Source organism: Globicephala melas, chromosome X (assembly GCF_963455315.2).
Source record: "Globicephala melas chromosome X, mGloMel1.2, whole genome shotgun sequence".
Classification (NCBI taxonomy): domain Eukaryota; kingdom Metazoa; phylum Chordata; class Mammalia; order Artiodactyla; family Delphinidae; genus Globicephala; species Globicephala melas.
This window is the reverse complement of record NC_083335.1, coordinates 108,566,641-108,589,378: the sequence shown is the minus strand read 5'-3', so window position 1 is coordinate 108,589,378 and position 22,738 is coordinate 108,566,641. Positions and strand designations below refer to the sequence as shown.

Here is a 22,738-nt window from a genome sequence, read left to right as displayed (position 1 = left end):
ATGATACCATTAACATTTTAATTATTGAACCATTAGGGCCTCTGCACCCATTATTATGTAGACATTTCCTGAAAACTTTTTTGTATTCCTCTGGAAATGCATAAAGCAAGCCTCTGAGAATAAAGAAGTGAAGAGGTGAGACTATTGGACCACTCCCTGTTGGGCCAAAGAGTATTCCATTGTTTCTGATCTTCACCTTCATTCCTTCCTGTCAAGACTAGAAGAAATGGGAGTAGGAGAGTCAGTGTCATGTCTCTCTTCAGTTTGTAGAGATAACGATTTGAAATACAAGGGTACAGTCTTCTTGAGGTCTTCCACATATGCAAGGAATATTAATCTGTTGCTAATGTAAGGCCTATTTTTAAAAAACTGAAAGTAAGTGTTGTCTGTGTTCTGCTCTTTTTCTTTCTTAAAGATCAAAATGTATAAGAACCATAAATTGAAAAGTTTCATTGGTTCTGCTCCTCATTGTAATACTTTTGATTTTGTGGCTTTACTAGGTCTTAGTCGCCGAGTAACACTACTGTTCCTATTTGACAGACTCTGACAGAGCTTTTAATTGTGGAACATTGTTAGAACTTTATTATTTTTAAAATAAACCTAACAGCTGTAAGATATTTTGAAGCAAATGTAAACCTGTAGTTAATGTTGTACTCTTAAAATTATTTGAAGGTGGAAATGAAGGATAAAGAAATAAATCTTATTCCAGGAGCTTTCCCTGGTGGCACAGTGGTTAAGAATCCGCCTGCCAATGCAGGGGACATGGGTTCTAGCCCTGCTCCGGGAAGATCCCACATGCTGCAGAGCAACTAGGCCCGTGCGCCACAACTACTGAGGCCGTGTGCCACAACTACTGAGCCTGTGCTCTAGAGCTCGCATGCCAAAACTACTGAGCCTGTGTGCCACAACTACTGAAGCCCGTGCACCTAGAGCCTGTGCTCCACAACAAGAGAAGCCACTGCAATGAGAGCCCCGCACACTGCAACGAAGAGTAGCCCCCGCTCACTGCAACCAGAGAAAGCCTGTGCACAGCAACAAAGACCCAATGCAGCCAAAAATAAAAATAAATAAATAAATTTCTTTTTTTAAAAAAAAGAAATAAATCTTATTCCAGAAGAAATGCCCCTAATTTAGGTATTCATTAGCTGCCCAAGGTTAAACTAGTTAAAGTTAACCTCAAGACAGGAATGCACTGTATGTGTTGAAGAGAAGATACCATAGTAAAGCACCTGGGCCATGTTTCCTTCCAGAGAGGACCAGTTTCTCCAGATTAGCTCTATTCTGTTTCCTATGGTAGTCTTTTAAATCATTTTTTTCCCTTTTTCTTGTTGTATCCTTACAAGATAATCACCAACTGCATGTCTCTCCTATTCAAGCAGAAATCATTTTGGTTGTTTTTCTCCTCCTTTCTGACAAGGTTTGGGATTGCTATGAAAAGTAATGAAATCAGCTTTTGACATGACTCAGTTTGGGATAGAAATGCAAGGTTTTATTTTGAATTCTTTACCTTTTTTTGGTTGAATAACACTGGGAGGTCAGGATCAGAATGCTTTGTTCATAACTAGAAGTGTCCAAAACTTTAACAAGAACTTAAAGTTGCCTTTATCATTATCGAATAAATCACACTCTTTCTAAATGACTTTTAATCTGTGATGCTATAACCAAAGAACATGTTTCCTGGGCGGCTGCTGACAAAAAGTAATTGTAGCTTTTCATGCATTGTTACATATTTTAGTACAACTTGTATTTTCTTTCTTGAAATGAAAAATTCATATTCACCCTAGGTTCCTTCAAATTTTTTTCCATTTCTGGAAAAATACCTTGAATTCCACAGTCTGCTGTTAAAAGTTATGAGCAGTGAACTATTGCCTTCAAGAAAGGAGCAGTTTTGACTCAACTATAAAATTAAAATAGAAAGACAATATTAATTTTTCTTATATACATTTAGAAATGTCTGCCAGTATTTCTGTAGCTTTCACTGGGGTTGTTTGTAATGCTTATCACAGTTAGTTTTACTTTTTATATTTATAGCATTTGCAAAAGAGTGCAGGAAATAGTTTGTGGCTGCTCAAGATGATTCTTGGTAAGCGCTTGGTTTGTTTCACAGGTTGATTTATAGCTGTCTTGAGTATAGGCCTGTGCTGCAGTCAATGGTAGCATATTTATATGTATGCAAAGCTTGCATCCCTCAGGGTCTTTTTATTGAAATTAACCAATGTAGAGATTTGGGATTGAATTGAAATAAAAGCTTGCTAAAAGATTGTTTGCACAGCTGCTTTCAGGCAGTGACCAAAGTCTCATAGGAGAGTGTGTGAATACGCTCTTGTTGGACCAAGCTCAGAAGTTTTTGGGTAGTGCTTTGCATAATATAAAGTCATTACATGTGTTGGGTCTTTGCCCTTGCCCTAACCTCTCCCAGCCCTCACATTTGTTTTTTTCCCCTTCTTCCTTAGTCTCCTTTCCCTGGAAGAGCTGATTGTTTATTCTTTGTATCTTGTGGAGGTAATTTTTAAAAAATTATGTTCTCATATGACATCAGTATCTAGTGATCTTAAGTTAAATTACATGTTAGACAGTTTTTAAATTGTGAGAACTGAGTGAAATGATGTCCATATATCTTTCTCTTATAAACTGCTGTCTATGAAACTAGGCTTGTGAGCAGTAATTTAATCAAAAGAATCATGAGACCATTAAGCTCCATTAACTGTTGGGTTGCCAACAATATGAATCTAGGATTAAATTTTGACTTGGAACTTTGCAAATGTCATCTAAAAGTTAATTCTTAAATTCCTGTCAAGTACTTGCCATCTCCATCTGCTAAGAAACAGATGTGATGGAGGTTAATTTGTGACTAGAGAAGCAGTGTTGTCTCTGCAGTAAGGAGTGAGGGCAAGATTAAGCAAAAAAAAAAAAAGCGGGTCTATCAAATTGTTTCTCTGACACAGTATTTAGCCAAGTCTCTGATGTCCTCCGTCTGTCTCTCCCTCCTCCCCTCTCTCCCACCTCTCTTCTCTGCCTCCCTCTCTCCTTGCTCCCCTCGCTCCTTTCATTCATATACATCTCTGTAGAACTTGTTCCTCCTTCCTTTCTAATTTCGTGGTATTTCTGATTCTGGTTCCTGGGTAGGAATTTGGCATCTGGAAGGAATGAAGTGCTCACTGACACTGTTTTCCAGTTTGGAGAAAGGAGGAACCCCACTTCCCTAACTGATGGTGATTGCAGTAGAATGCTATCACTGTGAAAGAGAATTTTACTGAGCAGAGAGGAATTATGAGAAATATTAGAAGATTCTCATATTCTAGGAGCTCTTTGAGAAATGCTTAATAATAATGAAACTGATCAGGACCCTGTGGGGCCCTCCCAAGTACAAATCCTTTCCATGTCCCTCATTTCTTATTTGTAGGAAATAGGCTGCATTCAGCCTCCTAAGACCTTCCCTGAGTTCCAAAGGGCAGATTCAAATGGTTGTTAATCAGGGAAGTGAGGGAATGCAGAAACAAAGGAGGAGCAGTCAAGAAACTATAGTGCAGCAATGAAAGCTGGGTCCTGGTTCCTCCTCAAGGGGAAAACATAGCCTTATATCTCTGAGTTCTTCTGCAGGAACTAAGGCCTCCACCCAGGTGGAGGATGGTAACTTCAGGCTGAGCACAAGATTCCTGGAGCACCTCCCTGTTACCTTACCACCAACCAATCAGAAGAAAGTTACACACCCTACAGCCCTCACCCCAAATTTTGCCTATAAATACTTCTCCCTGAAAACCATCTGGGAGTTTGGGTTTTTGAGCACAAGCCGCCCGTTCTCCTTGCTCGGCCCTGCAATAAACCTTTCTCTGCTCCAAGCTTGGCCCTGCAATAAACCTTTCTCTGCTCCAAACTCTGACACACAAACTTGGGTTTGGTAGCAATAAGGAACATAAGTTCGTATGTTTGTGGTTTCTTTTCATTTTTTTGAAGAACTTCCACTGCACTCTTTTATGATTGATGATAATATTGTGAAGGATGAGACTAATGTGCTCATTTAGGCTGTGAGTTTCTCCATAGACTTCATGTTTTGGAAAATTAGGACATTTTCTAAATACCTATCCTTAAAACATGCAATTAGGGATCTATTCAAACAAGCATAATTACAATTAGTTTTTTGTTTTTTGGTTTTCTTTGCGGTACGCGGGCCTCTCACTGTTGTGGCCTCTCCCGTTGTGGAGCACAGGCTCTGGACGCACAGGCTCAGCGGCCATGGCTCACGGGCGCAGTCACTCCGTGGCATGTGGGATCCTCCCGGACCGGGGCACGAACCTGTGTCCCCTGCATCAGCAGGCGGACTCTCAACCACTGCGCCACCAGGGAAGCCCTACAATTAGTTTTGAATAGCTTTTTTTCTTTCCACTTGGTTAAAATAATTTGCCTGAGTTACAGTATGAGAAATTTGTTCCCTTGTGGTTTATAAATTTATGGCAAATATTTGTTGATCCTTGGGTATCATTATAAATATATTTCCTAATTAGGACTGGTAAACCTGTAAATGACATGACTAGATATTTAGCAACATAAGCCTACTTGTGTCTGTTTATGTGTATTACCGGTCATCATTATTGTCCTATTTGATAATGACCTCATCACTTGTTGAAAAAAATCATCTCTTTTTGCCTCTGACAAGCTTTGCTGTAGTAATGGCCATTGTTACTTGGGAGCTAGTTAGAAATACAAAATCTCAGGCCCCACCCTATACCAACTGAATCAGAATCTATAGTTTAATCAGATCCCTAGATCTTCTGTATGCACATGAAGCTTGAGAAGCAATGGAAAACTGACATTGTTTTGAGTTATAATTATTAGAATTATTTTGAGGAGGTCTTATGAATTTTAGGGAAAAAAATCAGCCCCTCCAAATAGCCTGTTTTCCTAGGCAAAGTAAAATGTACATCATAGGCTAATAAAAATAATTTGGCTTGCAATATAATTGTATGATATTATGTATTGATTCTGATACATGAAGGAAAACAAATATAAAATTCAGTATCAGCACTTAACGTTTTTATTAGATAACCCAGAAATGACTGTGGGATAAATGTAGGATTCTTTTTATCTTGAAAATAAATCCTTATGAATACACTTTAACTTTGTGTTAAAAGACCAAAAGTCATAGCTTTATTTTCATTTTAATATTCAGTAAAACTAAGTGATATAAGAATTAGATGGAAGGTAAATGTTGACTGAAAATTAAACTGGGTCTAATACTTTAGAACTTGTTTTAGGAGTCATAAAAATTTTAAAACACCAAAGGTTTCATTTTGGCTTGGCCTTGTCAAATTATTGAATAGTTAATAATGCTGACATTAGTTTATCGTGGAGAAACGTGTGTGTGTGTGTGTGTGTGTGTGTGTGTGTGTGTTTACCAGAGGAGGAGGCTCCAAACAGTGGATTTGGAATGCTGAATAAGATTTGTTTTGTAATTAGGGAAGGACCATAGGAGATGTATTGAGATTAGGTTTACCAGTGGATGGTACCCTTTGTTTCTGCAGTAACTTTTATGCTAGAGTTTTCTTTTGTGGAAGTTATTTCAGTCAGAATTAATGAGCTGCATATGTCTGGATTAAAATGATCAGCTGTAACTTCTAAAGGCAGTTTTTTACTTCCCTGTTACCATATTGTTTTTCTCGAATCAACACTTTAAAAGATGTTTCTACCTTTTATCATATTTTTTTTCCATTGATTTTGATTTGTTATTCAGGAGACCATAGATATAATTATAAATAACATGGAATAGGTTCTACTTGTAGGTTTTTTCCTTACCTTCTGTTACCAGGAGACTAGGTGGTAGTGGGGGGATGTAGATAGCATGGAGGAATAAAACAGCCAAAGAAAGGACATGTTTGGGAAAGCTGTATTCCACGCATAGCTGGAATAACCAATGAAGTGAAGGTACTGAGCAGGAAGATGAGTTCCTGCCAAAGATGATCTTTTCTTGGCAAAAGGTGAACTGGCCACAAGTCACTGTGCTACACATTGAAGCCAGAGGGAGCTTTTGAGAACACACGTCTGAATGCAACTTTTAGTCATGCTGGCCTTCTTTCAGTGCTTCACACTCTCCATCCTGTCTCCCACCCCTGGGTCTTTGCTGTTTCCAGAGTCTAATGCTCTTCCCTCCCCCTTTGCCTAACTGACTCACACTCCTCTAGACCTCACTTCTTGCCACACTTCTCCCAGAAAACCTACCTTGAGTGTCAAATTTGGTCATATCCCCCTATTACAGGCTTTTGGAGCACCATGCAGACATACCTTTCCTTCCCTTTGATTTACTTGTCAAGGTTGCTGTGTGATTCTTTACATAATGTGCTTCTTTCCCATTAAACTGTTAGCTCCATGAAGGAAGAGACCATGTCTGTTTCTGCTTACCTTTTATTCATACTCCCTAGAATAATAGCTAGATCATAACTAGGCATTTGATAAATATTCAATAGATATTGTTCAATAAATAAATTGTTCAATAAATAAATGAAAGTTGGTATCAGGAATTGGAAAAGCACTTGGGAGGGATCCTAATATTGGGGACAGGAAGGGAGATATTCCTAGCTCAGCAAGCTGATTGGTCAGAGGAAGATCATATAGAGGTCTGTGCTATGGTGGAAGTAAAAGGAACAGTTATTGATTTAGGAACCTGATTTAAATCTGAAGAAATCAAGAGTATTAAGGGAAGCCTGGGGCTGAGAGAAACCAAGATTAGATGTCTCTCCAGAAGTAAAGTTGGATCAACAAGATTTGCCCTTTTCAATGGCATGACTCAGGGTTGTCCCCACATCAACACTGTGCAACCCCCCAACACACACACACACACACACACACACACACACACACACACACACACACACACACACACAGCTGCCCATGGACATGTCCTCCCTAGAGAAGGAAGTCTCTCCCAGCACTCAAAGATGACTGATTAATCCTTTGTGCTACTGTTCCTTCAACATTTATCTGGATGGCATTTGGATACAAAATTCATTTTCCCCCTTGGTATAGCTAATGTACAGTTTTTTATAAAATTCAAAATCCACACATTGCTGAAACTTTGTGGCATGTCTTCACATTCAACAATATTGTTTAGACATTAAATGAAAATAGTAAAAAAATGATAGCAGCTGTATTAAATCCCACTGTGATTAGGCTAAATATTTTTTCACGATTAATTAGCTTGGTTGAGATATACTGAGGAGTTCCATGTAAGATTCACTGAATTTAGTAAATCATTGCCTTTGATGGTTTCTTTGTAGTCAACGAAAAGAAAAATTGTCTTTCTGTTAGAGAAATCTGATTACACAGGGACATACCATTAGTAATCAAATAGAAAATAGTAACTTACAGGTGTGGCTTTCATAAACCCATATGCCTCCCCAAATGCTTAAGTCTAATTAAAATTCGAAAGTAGCAAATTTAGGCTAAGGTTAATTTGTTAGTTGACATGTACTTTTTTATATATACATAATGTAAAATTTACCATTTTTATCATTAAAATTTTTTAAATTATAGAATACATATGACATCAAATTTACTATCTTAGCCATATTTAAATGTACATTTCAGTGATGTTATGTTCATTCATGTTGTTATGCTACCATCACTACTGTCTATCCACAGAACTCTTCATCCTGCAAAACTAAAAATCTGTACCCATTAAACACTAACTCCTTCTCTCAGCCCCTGGCAACCATCATTCTACTTTCTGTCTTTATGAATTCCACTACTCTAGGTACCTCATATAAGTGGAATTATATAGTATTTGTCCTTTTGTGACTGGTTTATTTCACTTAGCATAATGTCCTCAGTGGTCATCCATGTTGTAGCATGTTTCAGTATTTCCTTCCTTTTTTTAAATTAATTTAAAAAATTCTTTTGGCCATGCCAAAAAAAAGATCCCGCAGCATGCGGGATCTTAGTTCCCCAGCCAGGAATTGAACCCGCATCCCCTGCATTGGAAGCACAGTCTTAACCACCGCACTGCCAGGGAAGTCCTATTTTCCTTCCTTTTTTTTTAAGACTGAAAAATGTTCTGTGGTTTGTCTGTTCATCTCTTGATGGACACTTGTGGTGCTTCCACCTTTTGATTATTATGAATAATGCTGCTATGAACATGGGTATACAGATATCTTTTTGAGACCTTGCTTTCAATTCTTTGGGATATATATCCAGAAGTGGAATTGTTGGATCATATGGTAGTTCTTTTTTTTCATTCTTTGAGTAACTATTGTACTGTTTTCCATAGCGGTTGCACCATTTTACATTCCCATCAACAGTGTACAAGGGTTCCAGTTTATCCACATCCTTGCCAACACTTGTTATTTTGTATTTTTGTTTGTTTGTTTTGTTTTTTTGGATCATAGCCATCCTAATGGGTGTGAGGTAGTATCTCATTATGATTTTGACTTGCATTTCCCTAGTGATCAGTGATTTTGAACATCTTTTAATGTGCTTATTGGGCGTCATTGTATATATCTTCTTTGGAGAAATGTCTTTTCAGCCTTTTGCCGTTCTTTAATCAAGTTGTCCTTCTGTTGTTGAGTTACAGGAGAGTTCTTTTTCTATTCTGGATATTAATCCATTGCCAGATTTGTGATTTGCAATTATTTTCTCCCATTCCGTGGTTGCCTTTTCACTCTTGTTTATAGTGTCCTTTAATGGACAAAAGTTTTTAGTTTTGATGAAGTCCAATTTTGTTTTTTCTTTTGTTGCCTGTGACTTGTACTTTTTTAAGTCAAAATCTGTAAACATGCTTTTCGAGATAAGAAGTCTGACAGTAGGAGTTTTTCATTTTCAGTTGTCATTAAATGAATATATAGTATGTATCCCAAAACATTTTAGGCACCTGGTGACAAACTATCAGGTTTCTGAAGATGATTCAACTCCAACTCACCTATTCATGTTTTTACCATTTTAAAAGAGAAACTCTGATAGCTATTTTCTCCTTAGAATTAGAAGTTCTGTTGAGAAGTTGTAACATCTTTAAAGCCAGTAAATATAAATATTTTTCTGTCTTCATGATAATCAGTTACTGTTTGGTGTACAATACAATTTTTGGAAAAATGTATTTCAACATTGCTGTAAGAGACTCCAGTTGGAACCTGTAGTTGTATTCATTGAAGGAGTTTATTGAAGGGGGTATTCATTACATCACACAAGGATTTCTTCCAGTGGGAAATATTTTTTTAGCTTTAGTATCAGGAATAGACGGACTTCCCTGAGAAACTGGCTTGCTTTTATCTAATGAATATTTTTAACTGTGTACCTGATCCTGTTTTCCTCTTTATTAGGTTCTAGGCAATATACAGGCAGTGTTCGAGCTCCTCCCACACTTTAGCAAGTCTAATATTTTTCATTGGTATGAAGTTTTTGTATTACCATTATTTCTGGCTCCCATTTTATGACTAATTGTATTTTCCCTCAACCATATTTTTCTCATCTACTTTTTTTTTTAAACATCTTTATTGGAGTATAATTGTTTTACAATGGTGTGTTAGTTTCTGCTTTATAACAAAGTGAATCAGTTATACATATACATATGTTCCCATATCTCTTCGCTCTTGCGTCTCCCTCCCTCCCACCCTCCCTATCCCACCCCTCTAGGTGGTCACAAAGCACCGAGCTGATCTCCCTGTGCTATGCGGCTGCTTCCCACTAGCTATGTATTTTACGTTTGGTAGTGTATATATGTCCATGCCACTCTCTCACTTTGTCACAGCTTACCCTTCCCCCTCCCCATATCCTCAAGTCCATTCTCTAGTAGGTCTGTGTCTTTATTCCCATCTTACACCTAGGTTCTTCATGACCTTTTTTTTTTCTTAGATTCCATATATATGTGTTAGCATACAGTATTTATTTTTCTCTTTTTGACTTACTTTACTCTGTATGACACACTCTAGGTTCATCCATCTCACTACAAATATCTCAATTTCGTTTCTTTTTATGGCTGAGTAATATTCCATTGTATATATGTGCCACATCTTCTTTATCCATTCATCTGATGATGGACACTTAGGTTGCTTCCATGTCCTTGCTATTGTAAATAGAGCTGCAATGAACATTGTGGTACATGACTCTGTTTGAATTATGGTTTTCTCAGGGTATATGCCCAGTAGTGGGATTGCTGGGTCGAATGGTAGTTCTACTTTTAGTTTTTTAAGGAACCTCCATACTGTTCTCCATAGTGGCTGTATCAATTTACATTCCCACCAACAGTGCAAGAGGGTTCCCTTTTCTCCACACCCTCTCCAGCATTTATTGTTTCTAGATTTTTTGATGATGGCCATTCTGACCGGTGTGAGATGATATCTCATTGTAGTTTTGATTTGCATTTCTCTAATGATTAATGATGTTGAGCATTCTTTCATGTGTTTGTTGGCAATCTGTATATCTTCTTTGGAGAAATGTCTATCATCTACTTTTAATTTGTGTTATCCTGCTGAATTGTATGCGTGTGTGTGTGTGTAAACGACATACTTAAACCCCTTTTGATACAAAGTAAAATTTAAGTAAATGGATTTTAAAACAATGTCTTTAAAGTTTTAAATGGAAAATGGAAAGAATATTTTTGGCATAATGTCTTTCTGGTATGGTACAGGCGATCACTTTGGGCACAATCCTAATTCCTTCTAATTTAGCATAGGCTTTAAAGGTAGAGATTTGGTGTCAGATGGACTTGGTTTTAGACTTAACCTTACTGTTTATTAAGCTGTGGGATCCAGGGCATGATCTCTAAATCTCAATTTTCTTATCTGTAAAATCAAGATAATGATATGTACTTCATAAGATTGTCCTACAAATTAAATGAGAAAATGTTTGTGAAGTCCTTAAAACAGTGCTTGGCACACAGCACAAAAATTAATGGAAGGTATTACTGTTTATCAGCACCAACTCTTCCATTTGGAAATAATGGAAAACTATTGCCAGCTTAGCATTTTCTAAAAGAAATTAGGACAGAGTAAATGAGAACAGACGCAGAAGAAAATTGACCTTACTTTTTCTATTTTATTTGGTTTTCTTGGGAATCCTTGTGAAAAGAAATCATGTACTATTTGTCGTAGAGGAACTGCTTGTTTGTAGAAGGAGGGTGACTGAAGGATGACATTGCAGAATATAAGGAAGAGGAGTTCTCAAGTCAGCATGTATTGTATTGGTTTCAGTGATATCTAAAAACTTGGCAGTGTTTCTCCTTTCATTCATTTGAATGCAGCTTCAGATCAAATGGCAACCAGGTACCCTATGATGTTCGATTCATCAGAGTATACTTACATGGAATTCATCCTTGGTAGTTTTAAATAATTTTTTCATGTACTTCTGGAAGAATATGATTTTATTAGCCACTGTCCTATGTTATCCTTTCTTCATTTTAATAACCGTATGTTTCTATCTAGCTCCATTTATACCTCTTTCTTTTTGCAAGCATACAGATTATTGTTGAGGTCTGTTTTTCTCAATCTTGAAATGATCTGATGTAGTCAAAACAGACTGGACTTCCGAATCCTCTGGGACTAGGTTTTAGTCCTTGCTTTGCTGGTCAGTTACTGTGTACACTTAGGGAGTTACCTAATCTTGCAAATGGATAAATGGTAACATTATTCACCTTTAGGTCCTTTCACCATATATTCTTTAGTTCTTTCATGTCTAAACTTGGTATAACAATAGCCCCTTTGCTCGACATGGTACCTCCTTATCAACTCTCCATCCTCACCAGTATCATATACTCTCGTAAAGGAATATTCTATATGCAAGGCCTCTACTTTCTCACCCCTCATCTCCATGCTCTGGCTGGTTTCTGTTTTTACTATTGTGATATTCTGGTTAAAGTCCCTGATAATCTCCTTATTGTCAAATTCAGAGTGGGCTTTGAATTCTGGCCGCCTGACCCAGAGTTTTCTCTTTTTTTTAATATATTTATTTATTTTTGGCTGTGTTGGGTCTTCGTTGCTGCGCAGGCTTTCTCTAGTTGCGGCGAGCGGGAGCTACTCTTCGTTGTGGTGCGCGGGCTTCTCATTGCAGTGGCTTCTCTTGTTGTGGAGCACGGGCTCTAGGCGCCTGGGCTTCAGTAGTTGTGGCAGGTGTGACCCAGAGTTTTCTCTTACCACAGTCCTGTAACTGCTAGTCTTGAAACATTTTTTTTTCTTCCGTTCGCCTTCATGACACCACACTTTTCTCATTTTTTACCATTCCTCTCTGGCTGTACTTCTTCAGTTTTTTTTTTTTTTTTTTTTTTGCTTTTACATTTAGTTTTGTTCTAAATCTTCATTTCACTCTATTCATTTTCCCTAGTTAGCCAATTTTCTACCTATATACCAATGACTTTCAAATATATATCTCCAGAGGGGACCTTTATTTCTGACTGACTACTCTTCTTTGCTACCTGGCTGTCTGAAAGGAACTGTAATCCCAACACGTCCAGAACAGAGCCAGCTACTCTAAATGGCTTCTCCTTTGGTGTTTCCATTGTCTGTGAATAATGTCACCATTTATCCATTTCTGTAATCCAGAAAAGTAGACATCATCTTACTTCTTGTGGCCTGCTCTACCTCACACATCCACTCCAGCACCAAGTCCTGCACATTTTATCTTCTTTCCAATCTGTCTCTTCCTTTCTTGCCATCATCCTAGGACAAATTACTAGCATTTCATACTTAGATTATTTCAAATGTCACCCAACCTGCCTCCCTCTTGGCAGCCTCCAATTTGTTTATCATACTACAGCTGCAGTAATGTTCACAAAACACAAAACACTTTTAATGCTGCCTGTTTTAGACCCTTCAGTACCTTCTCATTGCTCTTAGAGTCATGATCAGGATTCTGAATATGGCCTACAAGACCCTGCATCATCTTGCTCTGGCTCATCTCTTGAACCCCATGCTGCTCCATTCTCTTCCTCATCTCTGAATTTCAGTCACACAAACCTGTTCCAGTTTTTTTAATATACGTGTTCCTTTTGTAGCACAGAGTCTTTGCATATGTCTTTCTTTTGCCTACACCGTCCCCTCTCTTCCTCCCCTTTGCCTAGTTAACAGTGTTTAAGCTTATAGATCATAGTACAGTCATTGATTCATCAAGGAAGCCATTCCTGACTTCTACCTCAGCTTAGGGTAAGTCTCCATTTTTGTTTCTCACGGTACAGTGTATTTTTTCCCTCGTAGTAGTTATCACAGCTTGTATTTATACATCTATTTTGGCAATTAAATGATTAATGTTTGTCTTCAGTATTATACTATAAACTTCATAAAGTCAATAGCCATGTCAGTTTTTGCCTGGCATTGATTCCTAGTGCCTAGCACATAGTAATCACTTCGGTAAATATTGATTAAATGAAGGAATGACTGAATATGTATCAGGTGCCCGCTGTGCTCAGTGTTGTGTGAAGTCAGTGATGCTACCCTTCAGGACTCTATAATCTATTGGGAGAATAAGACACTAATAAGGAGGTTGTAAAAAATAGCATGGCTAATAAGTACCATAGTGTAAAATCCAAAGATATTAAGAGAAGAGGGATCCATCTGATTCGATGATCAAGACCTGACAGGATTTCAGCAACTAAATATGTAGAAGAGGATATTCTGGGTAACTGGGATCCCATGAAGGAAGCAGTTGAGTTGTTCAAGTTATCTGCAATGTAGGATATATGAATGTATGAGAGATAATGTTAGAAAGATAGGTTGGGACCTGAATTTGGAGGTCATTGAATGCCAGAATAAAAGATGAAAGGCTTAGATGTCCTTAAGCTTCCTTAAATAAACAGACAACAAATGTTTACCTACAAGGTTATAAAATGAAAGACGTTACTAATCTCTAGGTTTGCAACTAATTTCTTATGCTGTGTCTCCCTGTGATTCATATTAAAGTTGTTTTCTGTTAATAAAATATTTTTAGTAAGGACTATGAAGGCTTGAAAACAGAAAAACAGTTTCAGTTTTAGCTAAAACTGTCTCTGAAACTGCCTATTAATTTGGGGGACTAAGTGTGATCCTTGAAAAATATTGTATATGAATTCCTAAGTATGTAATAGCTCTAAGCTCCATGACAGTAGCAGGCAGTCTTTATTGAACATGTCTTTAAAATCATTTTAGACTTTGTTTTAAAAATTAAAACATGGAAGTGCAGAATAATTGTATAATACTCTAACAGTTTATTTCATCTTTACTTAAGAGCATTTAAAAGTTTGTGTAAGCTTCTGAAAAATCACTTTGAGAAAAACTGCTTGTCCAGCGGATTTACCATGTTCTGAATCAAAAACTTTAAAAATTACAAAATTATGAAACCATTCAAACATTGCTTTGTGTAATGTGCATTTTAAGGTTGCTATCTCAGATTACCATATCTCAGTATTTTAAAATTGAGCAGTTTTAAGCAACTTGATAGCATGTCTGCGGCTTTCTTTGCCCTCTTTAGTTGGCCTTGATGTAATAAATCACTGGAGATATTTTAAGTACTTCTTTTGTGAATGTTCTGGTTTGATATGTCGTAACAAAAACCTAATTTTTGTATACTCAAATCTATGTCATGTTCTTTACTGTTTCTGGCTTTGGTTTGATACAGAGCCCAGTTTTCTTCTAGTACCTAGTTTTTATTTTTTTAATATTAAATCTTTAGTCTGTCTATTATATGTTTGGCACTGTCTCCTAGTTTCAGTGCTGACAAAGTTTTCTTTCTTACTTTTGCTTTCTTTTGGTCGTTTTCTAGGAGAGGGGAGTTTTTTTGTTTTGTTTTGTTTTGGTTTTGGCTGCGGTGGGTCTCCGTCACTGTGCACAGGCTTTCTCTAGTTGCGGCGAGCAGGGGATACTCTTCGTTGCGGTGCGTGGCTTCTCACTGCGGTGGCTTCTCTTGTTGCGCAGCACAGGCTCTAGGAGTGCGGGCTTCAGTAGTTGCAGCATGGGGCTCAGTAGTTGCGGCATGCGGGCTTAGTTGCTCCGTGGCATGTGGGATCTTCCCAGACCAGGGATCAAACTCCTGTCCCCTGCATTGGCAGGCGGATTTTTAACCACTGTGCCACCAGGGAAGTCCCTAGAGGGGAGTTTTAAAGCAGATATTTCTCTGAAATTCCTTTTAAAGTTGCCTGGCCTTTAAAACCTGCTCTGGTTTAAAATGAAGAACCAGAAACAGATTGTAAAAAGGCTGAATTGTTTTGCAAAATGGAACAATTGACATATTACCATCCAGTCACCCAGTCAAGATTTGTTTTTTAGTCTCTGTCTTAAAGACAACATTAAGTTTTTCGAGAAAAAAGTTAGGTTTGAGGAGAAGAGTAGAAATGGTGATGATCAGTATAGTGGGGCTTGGCCATCTAAGAAGTCTTCTAAAGACCACAGGCACTGATTGATTTTCTACTGCATCAGTCTGCACACCCTACATCATATACAGCTTCTTAGAGAGAATTCTGTTTATAGTCTCTCAGCTCTGCCAATTAGCAGCATGGAGTCTTTTCAAAGGTAGTTAAATGCATGAATGCACACTGCCCCAAAGTTAGTAGCAGGTACTTACTAAATAGTGGCTGAATGGATTGCTGGAAACATTATTCCCTGGTCTGGGTCTTTTATATCAGACACTATGATAAAATGATATCAGAAGGGAAATTTCTTCAACTGAAATTTTAGTTTAATAGTGTTTTCCAAATGTTATATAACCTGTAGTTCATTTATAATTTTTTTAATTTTAATTTTTTAAATTAGCAGAGTAAAATTGACTTTGGGGGCATTACAGTTGTATGAGGTTTTTTTTTGGTATGAGTTTTAATATGTGTATAGATTTACGTTACCAACACCACAATTGAGACACAAAACTGTTTCTTCACCCCAGAAAACTCCCTCCTTGCTGCTTTATAGTCACAACCTCTTCATATTCCCAATCCTTGGCAACCACTGATCTGTTTTCTGCTGCAATAGTTTTGTCTTTTTCACTACGTAATATAAATTGGATCATTCAGTAACCCCTTTCAGATTGGTCATTTTCATTCAGCATAATACTCTGAGCTCCATCCAAATTATTGTGTATGTCAGTAGTTCCTTTTTAATTGCTAAGTGGTATTCCATGGTATGGTTGCTCCACAGTTTGTTATTCTTGTTCACATTATTTCCCATTTGTTAAAGCAGATATTGCATAATTTTTGTTGGAATTTAGAATTATCTAGTGGCATAAATGCTTTTGAAGAAAAGTTTTTCTTATTTTTTTTGGTTGAACAAAATATAAATTTGAATATAGTAAAAAGCAGAGCAAAGAGTAAATACACCTTTACTTACTAAGTAAGAGTGATGGCCAGCTTATTGCTGAATTTGATCAAGAATTTACATGGCTATATCATCCCAGAACTATATGGGAATTGTTAAAACAAATTTTATCTGCATGGGTTCTAGAGCAAAATCTCATGTTTCTAGAATGCTCCAGGAATTTGATTTATTAGATATGCTAGGTATCTGTTAAGTAGCCTATATATTGTTGTAGTTTGTTTTTAGAATACAGTAAAATTCTCTTAGTGCTGAAACACTACTGAATATAATTTCATCCTTTTTAGATGATTTAGGAGGTACCACAAGATCTTAAATGTGAATTATCTTTTGCTAGATCATTTATCATTTTATACTATCCTATGTGTAGAAGAAAAAGATGGTCATATGAGCTTTCTGGCTGTTTATATTATAGAAAATGCTTGTATTGTCTATAGTAGATGTTGCAATTAACAAAATAACATCCAGGACCAAAAAAAAAGTTTTAATAGTTAAAAATTTTTTTAAAGATCTTTGAATTTTAACCTTTTGGCAGGAGGGGTTCTTGAAGTTTTTGAATCAGGAAATGGCTTGATCGAAGAGTGTTTTTAGAGATCTGACTGTGATAGACTGGACAGACTGATGCCGGGGGAGCAACTGGGAATCAGGGCAGGCTATATACAGCATGAGTAAGCTGGTGACAGTGTGATCAGAAATGAAAGGACAGAGCAAGAGCTATTTTGAATGAATAAATTATGTTTCTCACTAAGTGACAAGATAAGGGATTAAACTGGGAAGTCATCATAAATGGCTCTGAGACTGGAAAAATGGTGGTAGAAATAAAGAACTAAGTTGCTTATAGGAAGATTGAGACTGGAAATGGGGCAATTGAATCAGGTGTTACCCATCATTGTTGATCTTAGCAAAAAGCAGTGTCAGTGAAACGAGGGGGCCGAAAACTAGATTAAAAGTAAAATATTCTGCCTTGAATTATCATTCATGTATTAGAGTAAGCAAAAGGATATTGGACTGATGCATGTTTGTCTTAATAACTTCCTAACCTTATTTTGCAGAAGTGGGACATAGGTCCTCACAAACCTTCATATGTCAATCTTTGTTCTTCACAGTGAATCATGAGTGGCAATAGAACTCTAAAGAAATTACCTTTTTTTTTGCTATAAACATCAGAGAGTGTTCTGTTTTTAGATGAGAGCACGTGTTGTGTATAAAATGATGTAGAAAGTAAAATTTCCTGGAGTCGGGATAGAGTCATCCTCTAACGTCAATTTTAAGTGGGTTTTTAAGATTTTGAATGTTAAATATAATAATTTGTATATTCTACTCTACTGCCACATTATAATGGATTTATGTATTTATTTTACTCCATCTTCTGTAATATCATTGGTTTACTGAAAATTTATACATCCTTAGGCTATCTCTCAGATATCATCATCATTTTGTAAATGTTTCATTATTTTTGGAACCTCTTTCTAGAGCTTTGATTATGTTCATTCCTTTCCCTGCAGATGGAAGAAAGCAGTATAATTTACTGAGAAAGAGACATGTCATAGTAATGATTCCAAGCCTTCCTTTTGATTGTTTTAGTGTATAGTTTGTTTAATATTTCAGTTGACGAAAGTGCATGATTGTCTTCAAGGTAAATTTGTGTGGTTTAAAGTATGGATCAACACATTTTCTGTTCATTTTCTTAAGAACAAATAGGTAGGAATTTGTATGTGGATGTTATAAATTTTACTTATAATTATTTAGAACATCAACAAGAGAGGGTAAAATTTGGTGGTACCTAAGGAAAGAATTCATGCAACATTAAAGCTTAAAATCTTAGGAAAATGGGATGGATAATAATATTTTAAAAATCTGGTATATATTAGTTCTCATTTTATCTACTTAATAAATGTTACAGTGTTGAAGACTAGACACATAATCACTAAAGAACTTCTCCTTCTTGAAAATGGTATAGTTCTACTTTAAATAAAACAGTGTATGAGTGATGGGAGTTTAAATGATCACATATGTGTTGCATAGATCCTAGAATCATGAGGTTCAGACCTTTAGCCCAATTTTGTAATGTATTCATTTTTGTGATTTTTGTAGGTTACTCTTTCTGGACCATATTTTCTCCATACACAGATGTGAGGTGTTGCTTTTGACCTTTCAGTCAAAACAACAACTCTAAAATATTATAAGGTCATTGGTTACTTATAATTCAGTTGAGAAAAAAATATATATATGGTTCATATGGTTCATAAATACATATATTGACATAAAGTGACATTATTGTGATTGTATTATAATACCCTAGCTGCATATTTGCCATATATTTTACATTTTAAATAGAGGAGCCAAGATACTTCCTATATTATGGGCTAATATACCTTGATAATTAAATTAGGCAGCAATTAATGTGATACAGGATAAGTCTCTCTTCCTTATTTCTACCCGGCCAGTTAGTATGTGACTTGGTCTGTAACCTTAATAATGATGCTGTCTTTGATGCCCTAGGAAATCCTTTATCATTCCTTTACATAGAGGAATTGTAAGAAAAATCAACTCAAAATAATAAGTCTATCTCATATTATTCTGCAGTGTATCAAGACATGAGTGCTTCAAAATGCCATGTACCAAACGTTCTTTTGCCCCTCTAATTTTAGATTTAGCTCTTATTTAAAATGTTCCTTTTTTCCTGAAACTAGCACAACATTGTAAATTAACTATACTCCAAAGAAATTTTTTAAAAAAAGAAAAAATAGTTCCCTTTTTGCTCTGACCAGGTTATATAGCATAAAATTAAATGTCTATTAATTTATTCAGTTTACACTTATTGAGCATTAGTCTGTGTCAGTCACTGTGCTCTAAGCCCTGGGTTCTCCAAATTCAGAAGACACAGTGCCCAGCTTCAAGGAATTTCCAGTCTATTTGTTGGGCACACAGACATGGGAACAAAGAATTATAATGTGGGCATTGTTGTGATGGAGGTCTGTAGAGTGGTAGATTGGGAAGTGTGGACGGTGTCTGAAATGAGTCTGTATAGGAAGGCAAGGTCCAGGTCAGGGAGGGCCTTGAACACTATATAAAGTAGTTCAGATTTTGTTCTGTCATAAATATGAGGAAACAATGAACATTTTTTAACATCTTTTTTGGAGTATAATTGCTTTACAATGGTTAGTTTCTGCTTTATAACGAAGTGAATCAGCTATACATGTACATATATCCCCATATCTCCTCCCTCTTGCGTCTCCATCCCACCCTATCTCACCCTTCTGGGTGGTCACAAAGCAGCAAGCTGATTTCCCTGTGCTATGCGGCTGCTTCCCACTAGCTATCTATTTTACATTTGGTAGTGTATATATGTCCATGTCCATGCCACTCTCTCACTTCGCCCCAGCTTACCCTTACCCCTCCCCGTGTCCTCAAGTCCATTCTCTACATCTGTGTCTTTATTCCTGTCCTCCCCCTAGGTTCTTCAGAACCATTTTTTTTTAGATTTCATATATATGTGTTAGCATACTATATTTGTTTTTCTCTTTCTGACTTACTTCACTCTGTATGACAGACTCTAGGTCCATCCACCTCACTACAAATAACTCAATTTCGTTTCTTTCTATGGCTGAGTAATATTCCATTGTATATATGTGCCACATCTTCTTTATCCATTCATCCGTTGATGGACACTTAGGTTGCTTCCATGTCCTTGCTATTGTAAATAGAGCTGCAATGAACATAGTGGTACTTGACTCTTTTTGAATTATGGTTTTCTCAGGGTATATGCCCAGTAGTGGGATTGCTGGGTTGTATGGTAGTTCTATTTTTAGTTTTTTAAGGAACCTCCGTACTGTTCTCCATAGTGGCTATATCAATTTACATTCTCACCAACAGTGCAAGAGGGTTCCCTTTTCTCCACACCCTCTCCAGATTTTAATGTTTGTAGATTTTTTTGATGATGGCCATTCTGACCAGTGTGAGTTGATACCTCATTGTAGTTTTGATTTGCATTTCTCTAATAATTAATGATGTTGAGCATCCTTTCATGTGTTTGTTGGCAGTCTGTATATCTTCTTTGGAGGAATGTCTATTTAGGTCTTCTGCCCATTTTTGGATTGGGTTGTTTGTTTTTTTGATATTGAGCTGCATGAGCTGCTTGTATATTTTGGAGATTAATCCTTTGTCACTTGATTCATTTGCAGATATTTTCTCCCATTCTGAGGGTTGTCTTTTCATGTTGTTTATGGTTTCCTTTGCTGTGCAAAAGCTTTTAAGTTTCATTAGGTCCCATTTGTTTATTTTTGTTTTTGTTTCCATTTCTCTAGGAGGTGGGTCAAAAAGGATCTTGCTGTGTGAACATTTTTGAGGTAGAGAATGATATCGGAATTTTTATGTTGGGGAAGATGGAGAGGATAATGACTAGCAGCAGGAAAACTGTAAAACTGTTTTAGGCCAACTGTTTGTGGCCTGATTTAGAAAGATGGCAGTGGAGAACGAGAGGAAATAAATGATGTTTCGGAGGACCAATTGTTCAGACATGGAGATTGGTTGGATGCAGGGATATAAGGAAGATAGATAAATCTAAGATGGTTCCCATGTATTTAGTCTTTATACTGGGATAGATGGTGGTGCCATTCATTGAGACAGTGAATGCAGCAGAGACTCCTCTGGAGGGGAAAATGAGTTGTGTTGTGGCATGTTACGATGTGTAGATTTGTAGGTCTGGCATTCATGAGAGAGATCTGAAATGGAAGTATGAGGTATTAGATTGCAGTTGAAGACATGGGCATGGATGAGATTGTTCAGTTAGAATGTAAAGAGGAGAGGTAAGGGGGTCAGGAATGGGTCCCTGGAGTGGAGAGCAACAATATTTTAGGACAGTTGGAGAAAACATCCTTGGACAGAGAGAACCAGGAAAGAGTGATGTGCATATACCAATGGAAGGTGAAAGAAAGGTAGTGTAGAGAGACTGCAGGGTAACTCAAGTTACTTCAAGAAAGTTTGAGAAGACAATAAGGACATGTGTGGCCTGGTACTAAACTATCCTATCAGGAACCAGGTGGCTTTTAGGAGTGTCTCTTTTCTTCTCTCAGTGGCTACATAATTTCTGTTATGGGACTTTGCTTCCCTTTGCACAATTGTTGTAACCTTGTCTCTGCTTTCTCTACTTGCTTATCATTTCCGCTCTGTCATTATTTCAACTGGATCGTTGCCCATTATGGCCTTTCGTCTCCCTCCTTGACATATAATCAAGACCTTTTAGATTTCGTGATTGCCTCATTTTCTTGGTATTCCTTACTTAAAAATGTGGAGAGAAGTAATCTTGTTAGTCTAGTTCATCATTTATATCAGGTCATTTCATAGGTGATTGAAGCCACCCAATCTGTAGCCTGGCCAATCACTTATGAAGTGCCCTGAATAATCTTGAAAAACGTATCCACTGTGGATTTCCATTTTTGGATCTGGGTAAATTCCAAATAATGGTGGATTAAGGAGTGCATTATAGGTGAGGAAATAAAGGTGTAAGGGGTTTGGTTCTGAAGGGAGTAACAGACTGGTGGCGAACACAGGATCAAGGAAATCAAGGAAATGTTTTTGTTTTATTTTGTTTTTTTAAGATGGCAGAGGTTTGAACAAAGGAGTCAATAAGAAAGAAATGGTTGAAATAGAGCATTTAATTTTTTAATTGTTCAAGTAGTGTTAAGGTGGCAGAAGATTCCAGAGCAGAGGAAGATTGATTAGCCTTGTATAGAAAGAAGGGTACCTCTCCCTCTGAAAGAAGGAAGGAGGAGTGGGGTGCAGATAAATTTGGAAGTAGGAGAACCTGCCCATTAGCACATTTTGAGAAACAGGCAGCGAAGAGAACTGCTGAGAAGAGAGGTAAAGACTTGCAGTAGCTGCTGAGGAAAATTCAAATAGGACCCTAACAGCTGGGATATGAGGAAGTGATTTTTTTTTCCCCAGTGAAGCCCATATATAGGTTGAGGAAAGGTGGATGATTGAACTAGTCCAGAGCTGAAATGGACTTAACTTGTGACTGGGTAGGAGTTAATGCTTGTTTTATTATTATTTTTAATTTGTTTGGTTCAACTCTCTTTTTTTCTTCATTCTGGTCTTCCGTATTTTTCTTTTGCAGGTCTTGATGACTGTTTGCAGCAGTATATTAAGAACTTTGAGAGGGAGAAGATCAGTGGAGACCAGCTGCTGCGCATTACACATCAGGAGCTAGAGGATCTGGGGGTCAGCCGCATTGGCCATCAGGAACTGATCTTGGAAGCAGTTGACCTTCTGTGTGCACTGGTAAGGACATCATAAAACTGGTGGGAAGGGAAACTTTGCTTTTCTTTCCTGTTTTCTTTCCTTTAAAATTTTTTTCGTTTCTTCTCCTTCAAGCAGAAAAAAAAGATCCCCTCATTATCAGCCAACTGGATGTGGTGATATTTTCCTCCTTCATTGAATTTGATGCACTATGCAGGCCCAAATTACAAATTAAAGGGGCTTATTAACTCAAT

At 37.1% G+C, this 22,738-nt stretch overlaps 1 protein-coding gene across 6 annotated transcripts in view; it reads left to right on the top strand.

Annotated features, from left to right (window-relative positions):
• The window catches only part of CNKSR2 (connector enhancer of kinase suppressor of Ras 2), a 257,886-nt gene that overhangs the window by 30,848 nt on the left and 204,300 nt on the right, over window positions 1-22,738 (top strand). For all 6 annotated transcript variants that reach the window (XM_030843703.2, XM_070044647.1, XM_030843702.2 and 3 more), the window contains exon 2: window positions 22,363-22,526. In XM_030843703.2, coding sequence (XP_030699563.1) covers window positions 22,363-22,526 — 164 coding nt within the window. The remainder of the gene's footprint in view (window positions 1-22,362; window positions 22,527-22,738) is intronic.